Genomic DNA, 19,929 nt, shown 5'->3' with positions numbered 1-19,929 from the left:
CAATGGGGCTGAAGTGACACTTTTGACCACAAGGAAGCTATCCAGGCCATGCGCATCACCTGGCTGCTTGGTTTCATATGGAGGATGTGACTCTATGTCTGTTCACACAAACTATCCTTCAGAAGGCATGCTTTGCCTCCTTCCTGAAGGAAGAGTCTTTATTAATAATTCACAATTTAACGCTGCATTTTTACAGAGTGAACTGCCCACCAATGCCAGGGCAAATTAAACACCCCCCACCATCACCATCATTTGTAGGGCACTCTATACCTCAGAAAAGACTGTAAGAACCAATTTTAAGGGAAAATAAGATTGTGAAAAAGAGGCATGACTTGCTTTGGATGATTTCACCACGAAAAACAAAGCCTTCACTTTCAAAGCTTATGAAGAGTGCACTGTTGCAGGGCCCAATCTTATCTTCTCTTACAGAAGCGGTGAACTAAGGACTCATATCACTTGAAGCTACACTACTGAGGAAATTTCACAAAAATACTTTTTGTTTTTCTTCCTTCACTAGGAAAACAGACTCCCTCAGCTCCCCTTGAGCTCACAGTACAGGAACCTCCTCAGCGTTAGTTCCCGGTGAGCAGATGGTCGCCTGAAATGTTTTTGATAAAAAACAATCTAGGGGCAGGGGTTGCTGAGAGGTCAGCAGAATCCAGATTAACAATTGATCAGCTCTAATGGACCATCATGGCAATAAACTCTGAGCCCATGCACAGAGCTGCTACCCCAGTAATAACATGGGAGCTGACACCCTGGCTGATAACAGACTGGCGTTTAATAACATCGGGGCTTTGCAGCTTCAAAGCCTTCTACTCAGACACACATTCTTCATGCACCTCTATTTTCTAAATGGCCTCTTTTACAGTTTCCAAGAAAGCACACCTGGTTTATTCAGACCAGAGAAGGTTCCATTGAAGTATGAGGTCCAGAGAGTGAGTGACACACTGATATTGCTAGTACACCATCTACTTCTCTCTTCAGAGCCCAGCAGTGACTAACTTCAGATACTTCTCTTATACTATATGGAGATAGGAAGGGGAGAAAAAACCTGAAAGCATCTTCTTTGTTCCCAAGAGAACAAAAAATATAACCATTCACAGACTCTATGTCAGTCCTTTTTATTGTGCTGTTGCTATCATTATTGTTGAGAATTCTGATGCTGTATTAGTGTGCACAGCACTACACTTGACAAGGGAATCAGCTGTGCATTAATAAAATTTTATCTAAAATCCTCAAGAATAGTAAGTCACACACTCTTGGAATAGCTGCAGGTGGATTTTTTTTATTTATTTTTTTATTTTATTTATTTTTTTTTTATTTATTGAATCACCTTGGGAAAGGTTACAAAGCTTTCAGGTTTAGGTCTCAGTCATGCAAATATCAAACATATTTCCCTTTACCAATACTTTTTTTTTTACCATGAAGAACCCCAATAAAACCCCACCCCCCACCCCTCCCAGTCCCTGTGGGGCAGATGAATTCTAGTTAACACTCTATCTGCTTTGATTAGATTCATTGTTTCAATAAAAGATTCACCACTATTATTTAGAGTTTACCCCCCCCCCCCAAATCAGACATGCTGAAAAAGCATTGTGACGTGATTTGCTTTCTACAGTTGGGTTTAAGAATTAAATGTTGGTTTTGAATTTCTGCTATTTTACTTATTGACCCTGGAAGTATTGATACTGAAAATCAGATAGTTAAGAAATTGGTTTCTGTGCTCTGGAGTCGTGGCCGTGCTGAAGAGCCGCTAGTGGGGGGCAACTGGTGGCCTCGGTAGGGCGTGAAGGGCGGACCGAAATGCCCCCTTCCCATGAGGTTTTAGTCGCCCCCACTCCCCTGGCTCATACCTGCTGTCCACAAGGCTCCCATGCGGCCGCCATCTTTCTTTCCAGAGAGGAGAAGGCGACTGGGGCAACACCCTTTCCCCTCCGGACAGACATGATGGCCTGGATTAACGCATAGTCCTTTCACTTTTCTGCTCCAAGCTGCTGGGTTCTGCATTAAGTCCCTGTGCTTCTGGGGCTGTGCCCGTGCTGGAGAGCCGCTCGCGGGGGGCAACTGGTGACCTCGGTAGGGCGTGAAGGACGGACTGGAACGCCCCCCTTCCCATGAGATTTTAGTCGCCCCCACACCCCCGGCTCATACCTGCTGTCCACAAGGCTCCCATGCGGCCGCCATCCTTCTTTCCAGAGAAGAGAGGGTGAATGGGGCAACACCCTTTCCCCTCTGGCAGACTTGATGGCCTGGATTAACGCATAGTCCGTTCATTTTTCTGCTCCAAGCTGCTGGGTTCTGCATTAAGTCCTTGTGCTTCTGGGGCTGTGGCCGTGCTGGAGAGCCGCTCGTGGGGGGCAACTGGTGGCCTCGGTAGGGTGTGAAGGATGGACCGGAACGCCCCCCTTCCTATGAGGTTTTAGTCGCCCCCGCTCCCCCGGCTCATGCCTGCTCTCCACAAGGCTCCCATGTGGCCGCCATCTTTCTTTCCAGAGAGGAGAGGGCGAATGGGGCAACACCCTTTCCCCTCCAGCAGATTTGATGGCCTGGATTAACGCATAGTCCGTTCACTTTTCTGCTCCAAGCTGTTGGGTTCTGCATTAAATCCTTGTGTTTCTGGGGCTGTGGCTGTGCTGGAGAGCCGCTCGTGGGGGGCAATTGGTGGCCTCGGTAGGGCCTGAAGGACAGACCGGAACACCCCCCTTCCCATGAGGTTTTAGTCGCCCCTACACCCCCGGCTCATACCTGCTGTCCATAAAGCTCCCATGTGGCCGCCACCTTTCTTTCCAGAGGGAGGAGGGCGGAAGGGACCAACACCCTTTCCCCTCCGGGCAGACATGATGGCCTGGATTAACGCATAGTCCTTTCACTTTTCTGCTCCAAGCTGCTGGGTTCTGCATTAAGTCCTTGTGCTTCTGGGGCTGTGGCCGTGCTGGAGAGCCGTTCGTGGGGGGCAACTGGTGGCCTCGGTAGGGTGTGAAGGATGGACCGGAACGCCCCCCTTCCCATGAGGTTTTAGTCGCTCCCGCTCCCCCGGCTCATGCCTGCTGTCCACAAGGCTCCCATGTGGCCGCCATCTTTCTTTCCAGAGAGGAGAGGGCGAATGGGGCAACACCCTTTCCCCTCCAGCAGATTTGATGGCCTGGATTAACGCATAGTCCGTTCACTTTTCTGCTCCAAGCTGTTGGGTTCTGCATTAAATCCTTGTGTTTCTGGGGCTGTGGCCGTGCTGGAGAGCCGCTCGTGGGGGGCAACTGGTGGCCTCGGTAGGGCGTGAAAGACGGACCGGAACGCCCCCCTTCCCATGAGGTTTTAGTCGCCCCCGCTCAGGTGGATTTTTTTTTAAAAAATCATTCTAGGATATTTGAGCCAAACTTCAGAATATTTTTCCTTTGCTGCAGGATAAATAATCCCATAAAATCAATTAAATCACTCCCTCCTTGATTCGCCCGATTTTTGTAGACAATTGATCGAAAAATAAAATTGTTTATGAGAGTCATAAACAATAGAACTTTCAAAAACAATCTCTGTTGTCCCGCAAACTCACTCCAACAGATGTTGGATCAATGGATCCAAATATTTGTCCTAAAGAATTCCTAGGAATTCTCTTAGATAAGCAGACTATAAAGAACAAAATCAGAAAATTCAATACTGATAACAATATTGGTCTCTAATGTACAGTACATATTCAAAACTTTGTTTCTAGTTCAGGCTCTAAATTTGAACCATATACTACATTTTGCTGTCAAGTGTCTTCAATGTCCATTAGTCTGAAACAGGTCTGAAGGTTTCTTTTTCTTGGCATTGACTTCTCAAAACTTGAAGTAGCACTGTTTTTTAAGACTATATACGTTTGAGGTATAGTTCATTATAAATCAGCCTTTGATTATATCACATTATGTTCGTCACCAAAAGTCCAGTTTCTAGATCCCACCATTCAATTGGTTACTTTAACTGCATTTACTTACCATTCATCCCTTCCTTTCTGATAATGGATTGATCTTACAGTCTAAAGGTTTTGCTTTTTCATTTTCTTTAACCATGTATACAAGAGAGATCATACAGTGTTAGTCTTTCTTCATATCACTCATTTCACAAAGTATGATAACTAGAGATATCTATATTGTTACAAATGGCATGATTTCATCTTTTCATAGCTGATATTTCATTGTTTGGATACCATTTATTTTTTACCAAGCTTGACTTTTCAAAGGAGAACTCCAGTTAGTTATTTGTAGATTATTATTTAATCAGAACTTCTTTGATGTTTTATAATGATTGGATTCCAGTAACATATTTGGAGCAAGAACTCTATATAAGAGACACTGTATTCTTTCTATTTATCAAACTTGAGAACATATGACAATATTAACATTCATTATCTATTTAAAATAGTGTCTCCTGGTTCTCTCCATAGTAAAGTTATTATTTTTCCTTTGTAATTCATAAGTAATTAGAGGGCAGATACACCAAAACTGTTTTTATCTCTTTATTCATCAAACTTTTACATACCAGTTTTGATTCTTGCCTGAATCAATTATTACCATTATTTTCTATCTCCATAATTTATTTCTTCTGCATTTATTAGATGGTATCATATTTTCAGGGCTTTCCCTTCTTGTTTGCATTTTCATCTGTATGTTTGCATTTTTATTTATTTATAATCAGAGTAGACTTGGGGATTCTTACTTTATTCAGTGATATATATTTTATTTATTTTATTCATTTATTCAGTGATATAAAAATTAAATATCTAATTTAAATCAATCCAAGTTAATTTTCCATCACTGACAGAATACTCCTGAAAGACTTGGGAAATTTATAAGTTGGAAACAATTTCTCTTGGCAGTCCAATAAAGCAATCTTTACACTCTTCACATTTACAAAGGTGCTTCCTGCTGCTTCCATTATAACTTCCTGCGCCACTCTAGGAAGCCCAAAAATCTGAAGAGAAGTCACAGAGAAGACAAATATGGGCAGAAGTGACCTCCAATCTTCCTGGAGCCACTACAAAAGTTATGTTGTGGGAAAAGATGTTTCTTGCTATGCTCACTGATTTCTCTGTCCTCTCTCTGGAAACTTTTCTCAAAGAGATGGACCAGCTTCCTCAATCCTCTATGTTACCAATATTTTTTCTCCACCACCCTCTGGAACTTCATGTTTGGCTACAGTCCTGGCTTTATTTACTGAATATGTTGGGTGTTATGTGCAAAATTGACCACAAGTTGATGGGATTATACTTTTTATCTCCAGATGAATTCTTCACCCTCTGTACACAGGTCAATACTCAGAAGGCTAAAGTACATAAACTACACCAGCAGTTGGATTCAATCAACGTTAGGAATTGGCAAGAGATCAGAAGACTAGAAACAGTGGGAAATAATCCTTCAAAGTCTATCACTGTCAACTCACATGGGGAGATACAGACCTCTATCAAACGCCTTCCTCACATAGCTATTCCTCCTCTTTTCCTTACTTCTTCAGTCCAGGGCTGTGGCTTTTCCTAGGGTATACCACTACTGACCGTTGCTGTCTTCAATATATATTTTTTACTATATATTTTTAATATCCTCATTATTAAATTTTAACTTGCCTCAGTTAATTAATCTGGGTGAGATTAACTGAATCACCTAATTTGGGTGACACCCAAAGGACAGAAAAAAATGTAGATGGGGGAGATTTACAATAGTTTCATTCACTAAAAAGAGGCACAGCTGAAGTCTAATTTTGTTTATCACCACCTTTCTTAGTGCCTATCTGCCTTTATCTTTTCCGTATAGATAAAAACATTGTAGAATAAATGCTATATCTGAATTGTACCCATATGCCACTAAAGGAGATATGTCCAAGCAAAGCACACAGCTAAAGATTAAGATTCTTTCATGTTGTCCTAGCAGTAAAGAAATGCCACAGAACACAACATAACAATACAGATAACATTTCCTCCTGAGAGAACCCAAAGGAATCTCCAAGTACTAGTCAGTTCAAATGTTGTCTTGTACTATGCTTCTATACACAATGACATCAAAAATCTTCTTATCCAAACACAGGTATGCCATGATTATATTCATGATCCAATGCAATAAATTTATTGAACGGATGTTCAAATATCACATTTGTTAATAATTTAATTTTTAAATAAAATTAACAAATATCAAAGATTAGATCATCATAATATTGAATTCATTCACTTAAGCCACAGCCAGGGAAGTGAGATTTGAACATGCTCTGTGCTCAAATCAATTTACCATTAAACGATATGGCAATTATTGTCAATTGACTATCTCTTTCAGACTTGCAGAAGAGTTCATCAAAACCTTGTTACATATATGTTAGCACATGTGATTCCTGTTATGACAAAAAATGGTTGAGATTTGCTATCCTGTTTTGTCAAAAAATAGGCATATTTATTTCAACTCTGTACTATTCTCTCAAAGCCTTCCTCTTGCCACCTCTAAAACCTGGTATTGTTGGTATAAGCAGAGTTTCTCCCTTGGAGCAAACACAAATCAATTTAGCTTTAGCTCAAACTATAATTAATTACCTGTAAATCTGCATCAAATTCATGTTTCAGATGTGCTTCCTCTGCAGCTTCCACAAGACGCTGAAAATAAACAAATTTAAAAAAATACATAAATAACATGAAGGGTCAGAAGTGTGACCTGGACTTATCTTACCAATGTGAAAAGTTGAGGAGCTCCGTTGCTCCCAAACAGACTGTATCAAAGCATGTTCATTGTGACCTAGTGTCTTTGCTACCATCAATTAAAAATACCATCATTTGTGTTGAAATCTGGGTTTCCCCCTCATTATTCTGACAAATATTTGCTTTTATAAGTGCATACATAGTCTGCATCCACTTTTAATAACTCAGAGAAACTGTTTCTTAAGGTCCAATGTGAATTTCAAACTCTACCTACAAAAACACTTACATTTGTGTAGAAGGCCCTTAATCAAAATGTACTGAATTGAATCCAACTAACTCTAAGTGAGCCAGTCCCGTCCTGCCGCACACAAATTTTTGCAAAAGACTTTATTCTAATTCCCTCAATATTTCAAGGTCATTTTTTCTGCACCTAGTTCTAGTACGGAATAATCAGGTGACAATTATTTTAATTTTATGGTACTCTGATGCCATTTTAACATTATGCAATCCCAATAAGCATTTCAATAAAACTAAACAAATAAGCAGAACCCATAAACACACCACTCTTGTTATCTTTCAGCACCAAATTCAAGCAATTTATATTCTTGTGAAAACAATTTCATAAAATTAATTTAAAAGACAATTAGTTAACAATCAAAATCATTTTTTACTCTAACTTTATGGACAAGCCATTTTAGTGAAATAATATTTCACTGACATTTCATCGAACTAAATGCAAAACCTTTAGAGTCAAGTACAAAATAACCAAATTTTTATTTTTCCCATGGTTATTCTTATAGCCTGTTACCATCTGTAATTTGTTTTCTCTTGACATACTATAGATGAGTTTAGTAAGTCATGTTAAAAAAATAATGACGGGCTAGAGTGATAGTACAGTGGTTAGGGAGTTTGCCTTGCACATGGCCGACTCAGGTTCAATTCCCAGACTCTCCTGTGGTAACCCAAGCACTGCCAGGAGTAATTCCTGAGTGCATGAGCCAGAGTAACCCTGTGCATCGCCGGGAAGACCCAAAAGGTCCCCCCCCCCCCAAAAAATAATGACAATGGCATTTATTTCAATAATCACAGATCAACAGACAAATATTTCATAAATTATGATTACATTAAACATGAAAATAAAAATTGTGAACATATTAGGTATATAGACAATGTAGAGCACTAGGCCCACTCTCCCTTCACAGGGCACATAAAGAAAGAAACAGGCCAGTCATAGCAGGTCTGCTCAAGTCAGCAACCTGGAAGTGATGGCCAGTCTAACTCTCCATATTGCTTTTACACGGGTGGAAGGGGTTTGTTGTTCTCTGGTCAATCAAAGACTAAACCTCAGGAGAACATTACTGGGATAATGCCATTATCAAAAAACCAGTTATGTAATATGCTTTATAGAATATGTATAAATATTGGGCTGGAGCCATAGCACAGTCGGTAGGGCATTTGCCTTGCATGCGGCTGACCCAACCGACCCGGGTTCGATTCCTCCACCCCTCTTAGAGAGCCCGGCAAGCTACCAAGAGTATCTCGCCCACACGGCAAAGCCTGGCAAGCTACCCATGATGCATTCGATATGCCGAACACAGTAACAACAAGTCTCACGATGGAGATGTTACTGGGCCTGCTCAAGCAAATCGATGAACAATGGGAGGACAGTGACAGTATAAATATTCTGCATTTCTGAACAATTCCATTGCCAAAAGGCATGCGTTTTGGTTATGTATTTGCTGAAGTATACAGAACTTATTATTTTCCATGGTGTATAAGCATTCTGAGAATTTAGAGAAGAGGTGTCAGTGGCACATGCAAATAATGGAAAGATAAGAATATAATAAAACTTCACTGAGACACGAGAGCTAACACTGGGGAAAAGGTAAGAATCAGAAAACAAACAAACAGTGCTCGCTTCGGCAGCATGCATACTAAAATTAGAACGATACAGAGACGATTAGTATGGCCCTGCTCAAGGATGACATGCAAATTCGTGAATCGTTCCATATTTTTCTGGCTCTTTGCAGAAATCCAAAATCGTGAGGCCACGATTGCGGCCACACAAGATTATATGATTCTCATAATGAGCTATAGAAAACAAAGTATTTCACAATGCCTTTTCAGCAATTCTGTTTGTGGGGGGGGAAATTCTAAACAATAATGGTGCATCTTTTGTCGAAATAATGAATGTAATCAATGTAGAGAAGAGTTAAATGGAGATCATCTGCCTCACAGGCATTGGGAGGGGTTGGAGGTGGGTATATTGGGGTTCTTGGTGGTGAAAAATGAGTACAGCTGAAGGGAGAGGTGTTTGATCATTGTATGACCAAGACTTAAACCTGAAAGGTTAGCAAGTTTCCCCACAGTGATTCAATAAATAAATATAAGAATAAATAAATAAATAAAATTATGAAAAAAGAAAACAAACAAACAAACACCGTCCTCCCTTGTTCATCGATTTGCTAGAGTGAACCCAGTAACGTCTCCATTTTGAGACTTGTTGTTACTGTGTTTGGCATACCGAATATGTCACGGATAGCTTGCCAGGCTTTGCCGTGCAGGCAAAATACTCTCAGTAGCTTGCTGGGCTCTCCGACAGGGGTGGAGGAATCGAACCCGCTAGGCCGGGCTGGCTGTGTGCAAGGCAAATGCCCTACCACTATAATATGGCACTTAATACAAAATTCATCCAAAACTCTTTTCTCTTTGTGAAGCAGTGAGTACACTGCCACTGCTGGCTAGTTTGTTTTTTTTTTATAACTTTAAGTTAAAAATTTGCTTTATGTCAACAAAACGGGAGACTAACACCCAGGAAGGGCTCAGATTGGTACCAGGAATTTGGCTCCATGACTTGAAGGCCAGCCACATGTGCTGGGTGAGAGGGAGGCTCAGATAGAGAGGAGAGCACCAAGTGAGGGGTGTTGTAAGGACCCTCCCAGGGTGGGAGGGACATGCTGGAAGTGGTCTGTGGACCAAGCATGACTGCCACTCAGTGCCTCTCTGGCAAAACACAGTACCCAAAAGAAGAGAGGGAGGGCAGGGAGGAATGCCCTGCCGCAGCGGCAGGGTGGGACGGGGGGGTGGGGGGGAGGATGGGGGGTGGGAGGGATGCTGGGACCCGTGGTGGGGGAGGATGGGCACTGGTGGAGGGATGGGTGCTTGATCGTTGTATGGCTGGAACCCAAGCGCAAAGATTTGTGAGTCTATAGGTGTGCTTCGTGGTGTTTCACTAATAAAAAAAATGATAAAAAAAAATTTGCTTTATGTCTTTTTCTTTAAACTTCATTTATCTCATTCATATGTTGTTTCCAAGAAGATAATCTCCAATCCTATTTACTACCAAGTTTTAGGGAAGATGATTCAAGAGAGGATAGCCAACTGGCAGCTATACAAAATAACTGTCTCATGGAAGACAAATAAGTTCTATGAAACAAGGCCCTTCACCAGGCTCTTCCATTCATGCAGGCCACAGTGGGATAATCCCAAAATTACTCCCAAATGCCCATTCGAGACAGGGTCTTATTTTCTGGGAAAATCCAAAGGAAATCCCCAAGAACGTTTGGTTTTTATGCACAATGATAAGAATAAACAACACCTCGGGAACTATGAACCTTTGAGAGAGAATTGAGCTTCGTTGATCATTTTACTAAAATGTTTCTATAAAGATAAGTGGCTAAGAATAAATATTACTTAAGAAGAAATCATATGCCATAAATGTAGTCCTGGAGACAAAAGTTCTTACTGTTAAAAAAATAAAAATAAATGAAGTCGAGGCTGGAGTGATAACACAGCGGGTAGGGCGTTTGCCTTGCACAAGGCCAACCCAGGTTCGATTTCCAACATCCCATAAGGTCCCCCAAGCACCACCAGGAGTAATTCCTGAGTGAAGAGCCAGAAGTAACTCCTGTGTATCTCTGGATGTGACCCATAAAGAAAAAAAAATGAATGAAATCATCAATTAAGCAAGTTAAGATTACTCAATTTCTGACTCTGATGTTGCCAATAGAAGATAACAGCCTATACGATCTCTTTTCTAAGTAAATGCCCTTATTATCTAGGTCATATTAACTGTGTTTTAAAAATAAGTTTGACTATCACTTGTAGGTGAGAAAAATCAACTTAGATTTGCTAATATTTTAGTTAATCATATAAGAAACTTTCACCAAGTCTGATGCTGTTTTATAAAAGCGGTGTGCTTTTAATAAAAATAAGTTAAGTTAATTTTCTTTTATAAAAATTCCCCTTTTGGATCTGAAGATGGGATTATAGAATTATGAATTTGGTTTTTAATTAAAACTGAACACTGAAATAAAAATGGTTTTGTAGACTAGTATTCAAAATTGAGCTTTGGGATAAAGGAAAATAGAAGGCTTGTCTACAGATATCCCTCTCCCTTATTATTACCAACGCATTCCCTTGTTCAATAAAAATGACAATATACAAGAATATATACTCAGGCCTTGGAACAAAGCACTGGCAAGCAAAAAAGTTTAACTCATGAGTTGATGTACATTTCATTGGCTTTCATATTTCTAAATAACTCTTCTTTTTTAGTGAAATAAATAAAAATAAGAGCTATCTTTATAAATAAAAAGTTCTGAAAGTCATGGACCATGGAAAGTATTTATAGCTATAGGGAGGCAAAACTGCCAAGGGGAACACAGGGATATTAAAGCATTTCATTTAAAGTCACATCTTATTTCTTGTTACACTGACCTCACATATAATCTGTACCACATTACAGAATGCACAGTTTCCCATCTCCTCCCTGAAAACACTTAAATCAAGACAAGGGCTAAAGACATCACAGAGGTCAAATTTTTTGTCATGGTCCAAAACAGGAGAAATAGGACACCAAGTCAAAGTAAAAATTGGATCAGAAGAAGAAAATGATTTTTTTGTTCTACTTGTATTTCATTTTGTTGTTGTTGTTCCTGATCATTTTGGCTTAACAGGAGAAAAGATAGAATGAGAAGTGCAGTGAGAGGTAGAAAAAATAATGAAAAATGTGATTACATCACCAAGGTAACATTCTACTGGACTCAGACATATGTAAAAAAATATTGTACAAATAACAAAATTAATAAACTCCCTAAAATTGAAGAGGAGCAGGTTATGACACCAATAAATAAACAAATAAACAAATAAACACCTTTTTTGCTTGCCAGTGCTTTGTTCCAAGGCCTGAGTATATATTCTTGTATATTGTCATTTTTATTGAACAAGGGAATGCGTTGGAATTTCAGAGAGTGAAAAAAGGTTAGTTTTATTCCTCATTTCAAAGCTAAAAAGTTTGGACTTCTTCTAAGTGACATTACAATGGGATATTTACATTTAATGATGGTTTGAAAGCACTAAACATGTTTATTGACTTTTATTGAATGTTTGAAATAACATATGTCACACTCATACAACATTTTATGGCCATCTTTCTGGGAATAAAAATATAACACTATCTCAAATATAACTGAAGCTCAATTGGGGTATTCTAAGGAAAATCTCTCATCATTTTTTAATCTCTTATCATTAATATGGAGGTGAACCACATATCCATTATACTGATTTTCTACCAAAGTGTGAGATCACTTGAAGTCTTCCTTCAAATCAACTAGACTAACCATACAGAAAAATTTTCAAGTAGAATGATAGAGGGTAACTAAAAATTACCATCCTAACCATATCCACAGTGGAATGATTTTTATTTTGCTGACACTAGATTCTGTAGATATTATTTTAAGGACCAGAGTGTGATGACTTAAGAGTTACACCATTTGCCAATTAGTATGTACCCGAGTTGACACTCTCACACAACGTTCCCCGATACAGTCAGTGGTGCTGAGGGCAGAGAAAACCTAAATCTCTTGAGTAAGGGATCTCAAACTCCATCAATCTCATAAGTAAAATGAATCGTATCTACTCTCATTCGAAACTGTCAGCAAGTAAGTAGATATCTCTGAGACACTAGACAAAATGAGATTTTGTTTTAGGATTAATTCCAAACACTCCTCTCTTATTAAGGGTCAGAAACTAACAATTTAAGAACCATTGACTTGGAAAAAGGAGTAAGATGTTCACATTTACTTTCCTTCTGGCACTGAAATCCCTTCCCTTCTGTTCTGGGGACAGGGTTCTGGTCACTCTGTAACAATGTGGATTAATTTTAGCTGCTTCTGTGGCTATAGGAATCAGATAACTACTCCTCAAAGTGTGTGATTTGCACCCCCAGTTATCCACAGAGGAGAGGGAGCTGAAGAAGGGGAAAGGACATTCACACGGATATGAATTATTTCCACTGAAGGGATAGGTTACAAAGAAAGCTGTCAGTGGGGCTAGAGCAATAGTACAGCGGGTAGGGTGTTTGCCTTGCATGCAGCCAACCCAGGTTCGATTCCCAGCATCCGATATGGTCCCCCAAAGCACTGCCAGGAGTGATTTCTGAGTGCAGAGCCAGGAGTAACCCCTGAGCATCGTCAAGTGTGACCCAAAAAGGAAAAAAACGAAAGAAATAAAGCTATCAGTAGGCTGGGTGCAGTTCAGTGATGACAGTAAAGTTCTAAGAGAGAAGGGAGGCTCTCCCAGATGGAAAGGGGCCGAGAGGGTATCCAAGTCTGTAGAAATAACACCGAATTCTGGAGGCAATAAAATGTGCTAGAAATGGCTAGATTTCAGAGACTACACTGAAGTCACATTAATAGATGAGCTTCAGGCAGATCTCCAGGACAAAAAGAGTAACCAAGACAGATGGACATACTTAGATTAAAAAAAAATCCACAACCATTTTCTCTCTCACCCTGAATCTGCAGTTCAACTCATAGCTGAGATCTGGATCATATTCAGTAATCCTTATTGATACAAATGTTTTTACTTTTTCAATTCCACTAGGAACGACATGTATAAATTACCAACTACCATGATGACCAGTTTTTAGAGAAAAACATCTTTTAAGCAGCCTTCATTAACTCTTTATTCCTGTAGAAGAAATAAGCTTTGTTGTGCATGAATGAACATTTTGTACAAAATGTCCTTCTCCCTGAAAGCTGCAAAGATTGCTTCTGCTTTAAAAACGGCAAACATTTTAAAGTGGATTATAAAAACTAATCTACAAAGTGTCCAGAGAAAACAGGTAATGAAACAATACAGCAAACACATCTTCTCTGTAAGTATAGGGGAGCTCTCTTCTCCCTGCCTCCTCCTTCCAGTCTCCTTCAGGTTGCCCAAGACTACATCAGACTTCTACAGGATAAAATAAGCCTAGAGTTTAATTCTGAGGATATCCCTTCAATCAATAACAAACTATCTTTGTTTCCACATAAGATTCCTGTTATTAATTTGAGACTGATTAAATTAATAACTGTTATAAACATAAGGACCAATTTCCAAACCAAAGGCATCTCATTCCATCACGATCACGACCACGACCACCCTGTTGTTCGTCGATTGCCTCGAGCAGGTGCCAGTAACATCTTCTTCGTCCTAGCCCTGAGATTTTTTTTTTAAAGTGCCATATTCAAGGCTTTTTCAGGGTTAGGAGAATGAGACCCATCATTGTTACTGGTATTTGGCATATTGGGTATACCACGGGGAGTTTGCCAGACTCTGCCGTGTGGGCAGGTTACATTTGGTAGCCTGCCAGTTTGTCCAAAGTAGGAATGAGATGATAAGATGTCACGCGGCCGCATTGGCGGCGGTGCGCTTCTGGGAGCTGACTGTGATAATCTCTGGATCCTGGCCGTTGTTGGAGTTACACGGGTTGGAGTTGGTGGGTGTAACTGTCTAGTTACTGGCAGGTCCAGTCCCAAACCGTGCAGGCTTGGAGATCTCAGCCCCGGGTCCCACACACCTGGGTTCCTCTGCTAGTTCTTTTATGCGTGAGGCTCATCCAAGTGTGTGGAGAGTGGTCCCAGCATGGTCTTGGCTGGGCCCCGGAGGTCTTCAGCTATCAGGCCCTGGTGGAGACAGTCAGGCACAGGGTAGGAGACTCTGCCTTGTTCTCTCCTGGGAGCTGAGTGTGATAATCTCTGGATCCTGGCCGTTATTTAGTGTTATCATTCCTTAGATAACACTAAATTTGCCAAAATGCATAATTTGCAAAGCTATTTCCAAAGGAAACTGCCAAATTTTGCACAAAGGACTGCCCAAGGACCAAGGCAGTAGGAGAGGAGTAAGAAAAAAATAACCTTCCATTTCTACACAAGTAATTTTTTCAAATGATGCAGCAGTTTAAGGAATAGCCTTCCATGTATATAGCTCTCCTGGGAATAGTTTAGAGTTGAATATCACAATCAAATTGATTTGACATAAACCTTATAACCAAGGACCCTTCAATTCTGGGATAACTGAGCTACTTCCTTTCTGGACAATAAAACTGCCATTAACTTCCAGAGAGAATATAGTCCAGGGTGAAATGGCCACACCATTATGTCATTTTGAAGATGAACATTTGTAATCCACAATAAAAATCTCAGAGGCCAGAAGAAAGTAGAGCAGTTAAGGGACATACCCACCATGCACCCAACAAGGGTCCGATCCCCAGCACCTCATGGTCCCCTAAGAATTACCAAGTGAATCACTGGAAGCTCTAAGCACTGTCAGGACAGCCAAAATAATCACATCACTGCAGGCCCTGAGTAGCAGCACCACATCTTCGGGCCCTTGCACTGAACTGTTGGCCCGGCTGCTCATGAACCATCAAGAGGGTCTCTAGTGCTTCCTGCATATAAGGGAGGGAGGGAGGGACTGAGGGAGGGAGTGAGGGAAGGAGGGAGGGAGGGAGGGAGGAAACCATTGAAGTTCTGACAGTGGTGGATAAATTTCTCTTCCTCTCCTTAAGCACACCTTTTTCAAGGCTTTTTCTGAGCTACTAACAAGACCCCCACCATGAAAGAGCACTGAAAGTAATGTTCAAAAAGTTTAAGAAAAACACAAACTGGGAATGGAGAGATAGAAGTTTAGGTATTTGCCTTTTATATAGACTCTGATTTTATTCTCTGCATCACATGTTTCTCTAAGCAGGAGTATTCCCTGAGAACAGAGCCAGAAATAAACGCTAAGCACCACCAGGTACACACCCACCTCTATAATAAAAGAAAGAAACAAAATACACATCCATCAGTATGAGATGAGATAGGCTGAGATGAAGCAAAGAGTCAAGTTAAGAAAAACATTGGTCCTTATCTGTTCTACAATGAATTTGCATTCCTGATTGTGGCAATGAATTTCTCATCATCTTTGTTTAATGTATTGAGAACAAATTAAGTAATCGGAATGACACCAAATATTAAGTAGGACATCAAGAAATAATCTTCATTCTCAAGAAGCATTTAATCTTTTGAAGATCATAGTATTAGAAGAACAGATTCCAGAGGTCATGGTCAATGGTTTGAATTCACTAGCTACTTGACTCAAGAAAATTCTTAATGTCTTTGAGTCTTGATTTTCTTATCTGATGAACAGAAATTACAGCGTCAGGTTTGTATACGTCAGTGTTTTAATTTGATAAGAATGTACACAAAACATTTCCTAAGGGATTCTATATAAGTATTTAACAGTATTATGCTTGGAGCAGAGGAAGAGATAAGATTTTAGGCTTAACAGCTTGATTGGAAAAGAAACTTCACAGAGTCTCTGCCTCCCACTTTTGATTCTTATGTGAGGAGAACTTGGAAAAACTCAAATTTACAGTTACTTGGAGGTTATGTGAAAGTTAATTCTGGTGCCAAGGAAAGGACTTCAACCAAATTTTGCAATCTCATATGCAAGGCTGTGCACCTGCTCCTTAAGGATTGGTTTTAAGAATCCACCTCCTTTTCAGCTTCGGCAGCAAAATCTGTGATCAGTGAGGCTGAAAATGGAATGAGGCAAGGGCCTTTCTCAAAAGATTTGAGTGATGTCTTCAGAATGCCACACACACAGAGAAATTAAGCTGTTTGCCAAAGCAAGCTCCTTGGACAGATGGCACCTATAAAATATGGAACAGGAAGGTCAGGGTAACAGGCAGAGTCTAGCCCCTGGATACCAACCATGACCAAAGATGTCTACACCCTGGACCCCAACCATGACAAGAGCAAGAAAGTTCACTTTCTTCTTGAGAATGGAAAAATTCAGAAATGAATTCTGTGTCTACACAGGCTTTCAAGAGGAATACACGTTTGATGCAAAAATGGTAAAAAGCTGTTTCAGTTCCTTTTTATTCATTCCTATACACATCCATAAATGTTTTCAGGCAATTTCAGATGGACTTGTGGTGGAAGGAGAACAGCACATTGATCAGGAGACCAGGGTCTGGGTTCAGACAATCTGACTCCAGTGATATCCTGAGAATATTCTGTGTAAAAGTTCTTGATGCACACTATCAGAGAAAAAGATGATGATGATGTCAATGTGGTATGTAGGAAGCATTTTAATGGAAACTTAGGATATGAACATATTTGAAATATTTGATAGTCCAGTTGGGGAAAGCATATAATTAGAAAATATGATAAGTGACTACAATAGAAAGGTCCCACAGGATGGCAAACAACTGTTGGGTTTTACACTTCCTGTACTTCATGTCAAGTTGTTCTACAAGTTGTTCTACATGCTTTAGTCAATTAATTCAGTTATTCTTCATAACCACCTGATATAGGAATGTTAAAATAATAGCATCTCAATTTTACATAACTTTTCAACTTTACATTTGAGGAATTCAAATAGAAGAGATGTTAAATACTATCTAAACTCAAAGCATGGAGTAGATAACTTTGCTTAGCCAGGGGACACAGTATGGTGAAGTTTCCACAGAGAGTGTAACAGCAAGTCCAAGTTGAAGGATGAAGTTAAACAGGAGCATAAGAGAAAGGACAGTGAAGCCAGCAGCAAAGTTTTTGAGGTAGAAAACTTGTGTGTCTGCAGAGCTGCAGGAAGTTTTGAATGCAGGGAGAGTGTAGAAGGCAGGTGAAGGGGATTGGGTGCTGAGAGAGGTAAAGAATATTATGTCCTGTGTGCAGCAGAAAGGAGTGTTGATGTGTTATTGGGCGTAAGACAGAAATGCTCAGTCTTGAACTTTTAGGTCATCTTTAAATTAGTCTGGAAGCAGTGTTGAAAAAAAAAATTAGAAAGGAATCAACCTGGTACTGAATCAGAGATACCAAAGCAGAGGAACTCACCTCACAGTGATTCACTCCACAGATTTCCAAATGCATGTGCAGGCCTGATTCCTTCAAAATATGTCCAGGTATCACCAGGCTTTCATCAATTCCTTTTTTATAAGCCTAGGGCTGGAGCAATAGCACAGCAGGTTCGATTCCTCCGCCCCTCTCAGAGAGCCCGGCAAGCTACCGAGAGTATCTCGCCCGCATGGCAAAGCCTGGCAAGCAACTCGTGACGTATTCGATATGCCAAACATAGTAACAACAAAGTCTCATGATGGAGACATTACTGGGCCCACTCGAGCAAATCGATGAACAGTGGGAGGACAGTGACAGTGACAGTGAAGTCAATGTCACAGCCATCACTCTTCAGACATACTGTCAGCTAGCAGGTCTCTGGCTTTTACTCCATGCCTTTGAGCCCTGTTCTCCATGATTGACAGGAGGAACATTTTAAGAATAATAATTCTGCGCATTGCTATGGCTTGAGCTGAGACTACTGGTTGGTTGATGAACTCTGAAGTGAAGGTAGTATGCTACATGAGGGGCAGGTGTTTCACGAACACCACAAGGGTCTCTGGACCAATGGGTGGTGTTTGGTAATAATTCTTGCTACAGAAAATTGGTGGCACCACTGATTTCCCATGGAAACTCAACAGTGACTTCTTACCGATGGACATTACTGACAGAACCTTTAGGATCTGGCCTGACACTCTTAGCCCTTCCACCCCGACTCCAGACCACTGCAAATTTGTCTCCTTTGCCAGAGATGCTCTTCTTTTATTTATGCTTTTTTTATAATTTTTTATTTTACAAAGTAGTCCACAATATTTCATTACATCCAACCACCATTTATACCTTTCCACCATCATATTTCAGATGTTTCCATCCTGAACCCCAATCCCTGCCCCAAAGCAGAACAAAATAAAATATTTTGTATTGTTTGTTTTGAAAAACCACTGAAAATGGTACAGAAAAAGGTATCCTTAGAGGAAAGAGTGTGAGAATTGTTGTATTTCACCCAGGGGCCATTAAGCACTTCTATAGGAGATCACTTACATGTTGTTAAAGGTTCAGCCTTGTGTGCTTTTTTTAATATATATTTCTGTAAAAAAATGTATATTTCCTTCTAAGACTGGTTGTCTCCTACCTTAAGCCCTATCAAATGTGGTGAGGTAATCTTGGCCTATGGGGAGGGTGTGTGGTTTGAAGTATTCCGTGGCTGCAAATGCTTCCAGGAATAGATTCACTCATGAGTGAGTTTCAGCAGCCCGAGAGTGTGGAGAGCAGCGGTGGGCATAATGACAGCTGGGTTCTGGTTTCAGCTGCCAGGGCTGGGTCCCTTGGTGAGTCCCCTCCCCATCCCCTATGGGGCGCCCCAAGTGAAACAGCCTGGTGTGGGGTCTAGTGGCATGGTTATGGCAAGGGTCATGTTATTTTCCCTTTTGGGAGAGAATAACATGCAATCTGGATGGTGGCCTATGACGAGAATATTTGATGCTCTTCTTTTAATCCTTATGGATTTTTCTTCTCCTTACTTCAGTGTCCTCAGAAAAGACTGTTCCAGTAAACTTTACTCTTTTAAGGAAGATGACTCCCCACCCCCCAGATGTGGGGGACAGCAAGGGAGCCAACATTGGAGGTACATGAGTTTTTGAGTTCATAGGGAATAAGAGAACGAGTGGGGTGGGTTTTCCAGTGTGTGCATCTAAAACCCATTTTTTATTTATTTTCCATTCTAAATCTCTTATGTTTCCTTTGCATTCATGAATGAGATTTTCAGTCTCCAGAACCAGGCTTAACAGTTAAAAATTTCTAAAGATGCGAAGCAAGCTTAAAGGATATGCTGGCTTTCCCTTTTCTAATGCCTAGGTAATGAACTGAAATTACATACAAGGTTTGAATTTTTATGAAAAGTTATTCATATACTTTATTCTCTCACCCTCAAATCTCTTTCCCCTCTGTCAACCCTTAATTATAACTTTATTTCAAAGTGCCAATGAAGTATGCAGATATAAACTTATTTAACATGCTACTGGCAAAAGATTTGAGGATTTTTTAAATGAAGAAAATACAAAGCTTATGAAGGACTAAATCCATTTTTACAGAAAGTAAACTAAAACCAAAAACTTAATTTCCCTTAGCAGTCTA

At 40.3% G+C, this 19,929-nt stretch overlaps 1 protein-coding gene and 2 non-coding genes across 4 annotated transcripts in view; 2 read left to right on the top strand and 1 right to left on the bottom strand.

Moving 5' to 3' along the window:
* CACNA2D3 (calcium voltage-gated channel auxiliary subunit alpha2delta 3) overlaps positions 1-19,929 on the bottom strand; it is a 1,033,411-nt gene that overhangs the window by 703,363 nt on the left and 310,119 nt on the right. For both annotated transcript variants that reach the window (XM_056129451.1, XM_056129450.1), the window contains exon 4: positions 6,548-6,607. In XM_056129451.1, coding sequence (XP_055985426.1) covers positions 6,548-6,607 — 60 coding nt within the window. The remainder of the gene's footprint in view (positions 1-6,547; positions 6,608-19,929) is intronic.
* On the top strand, positions 8,560-8,665 carry LOC130037928 (U6 spliceosomal RNA). Its single transcript, XR_008794514.1, has one exon. It is a non-coding gene; the product is annotated as a U6 spliceosomal RNA (small nuclear RNA).
* LOC130037954 (small nucleolar RNA SNORA62/SNORA6 family) lies at positions 18,246-18,398 on the top strand. Its single transcript, XR_008794535.1, has one exon. It is a non-coding gene; the product is annotated as a small nucleolar RNA SNORA62/SNORA6 family (small nucleolar RNA).

The sequence above is a fragment of the Sorex fumeus genome, unplaced genomic scaffold (genome assembly GCF_029834395.1).
Source record: "Sorex fumeus unplaced genomic scaffold, SorFum_2.1 ptg000072l, whole genome shotgun sequence".
Lineage (NCBI taxonomy): Eukaryota > Metazoa > Chordata > Mammalia > Eulipotyphla > Soricidae > Sorex > Sorex fumeus.
This window is presented reverse-complemented; position numbering and strand designations above follow the sequence as displayed.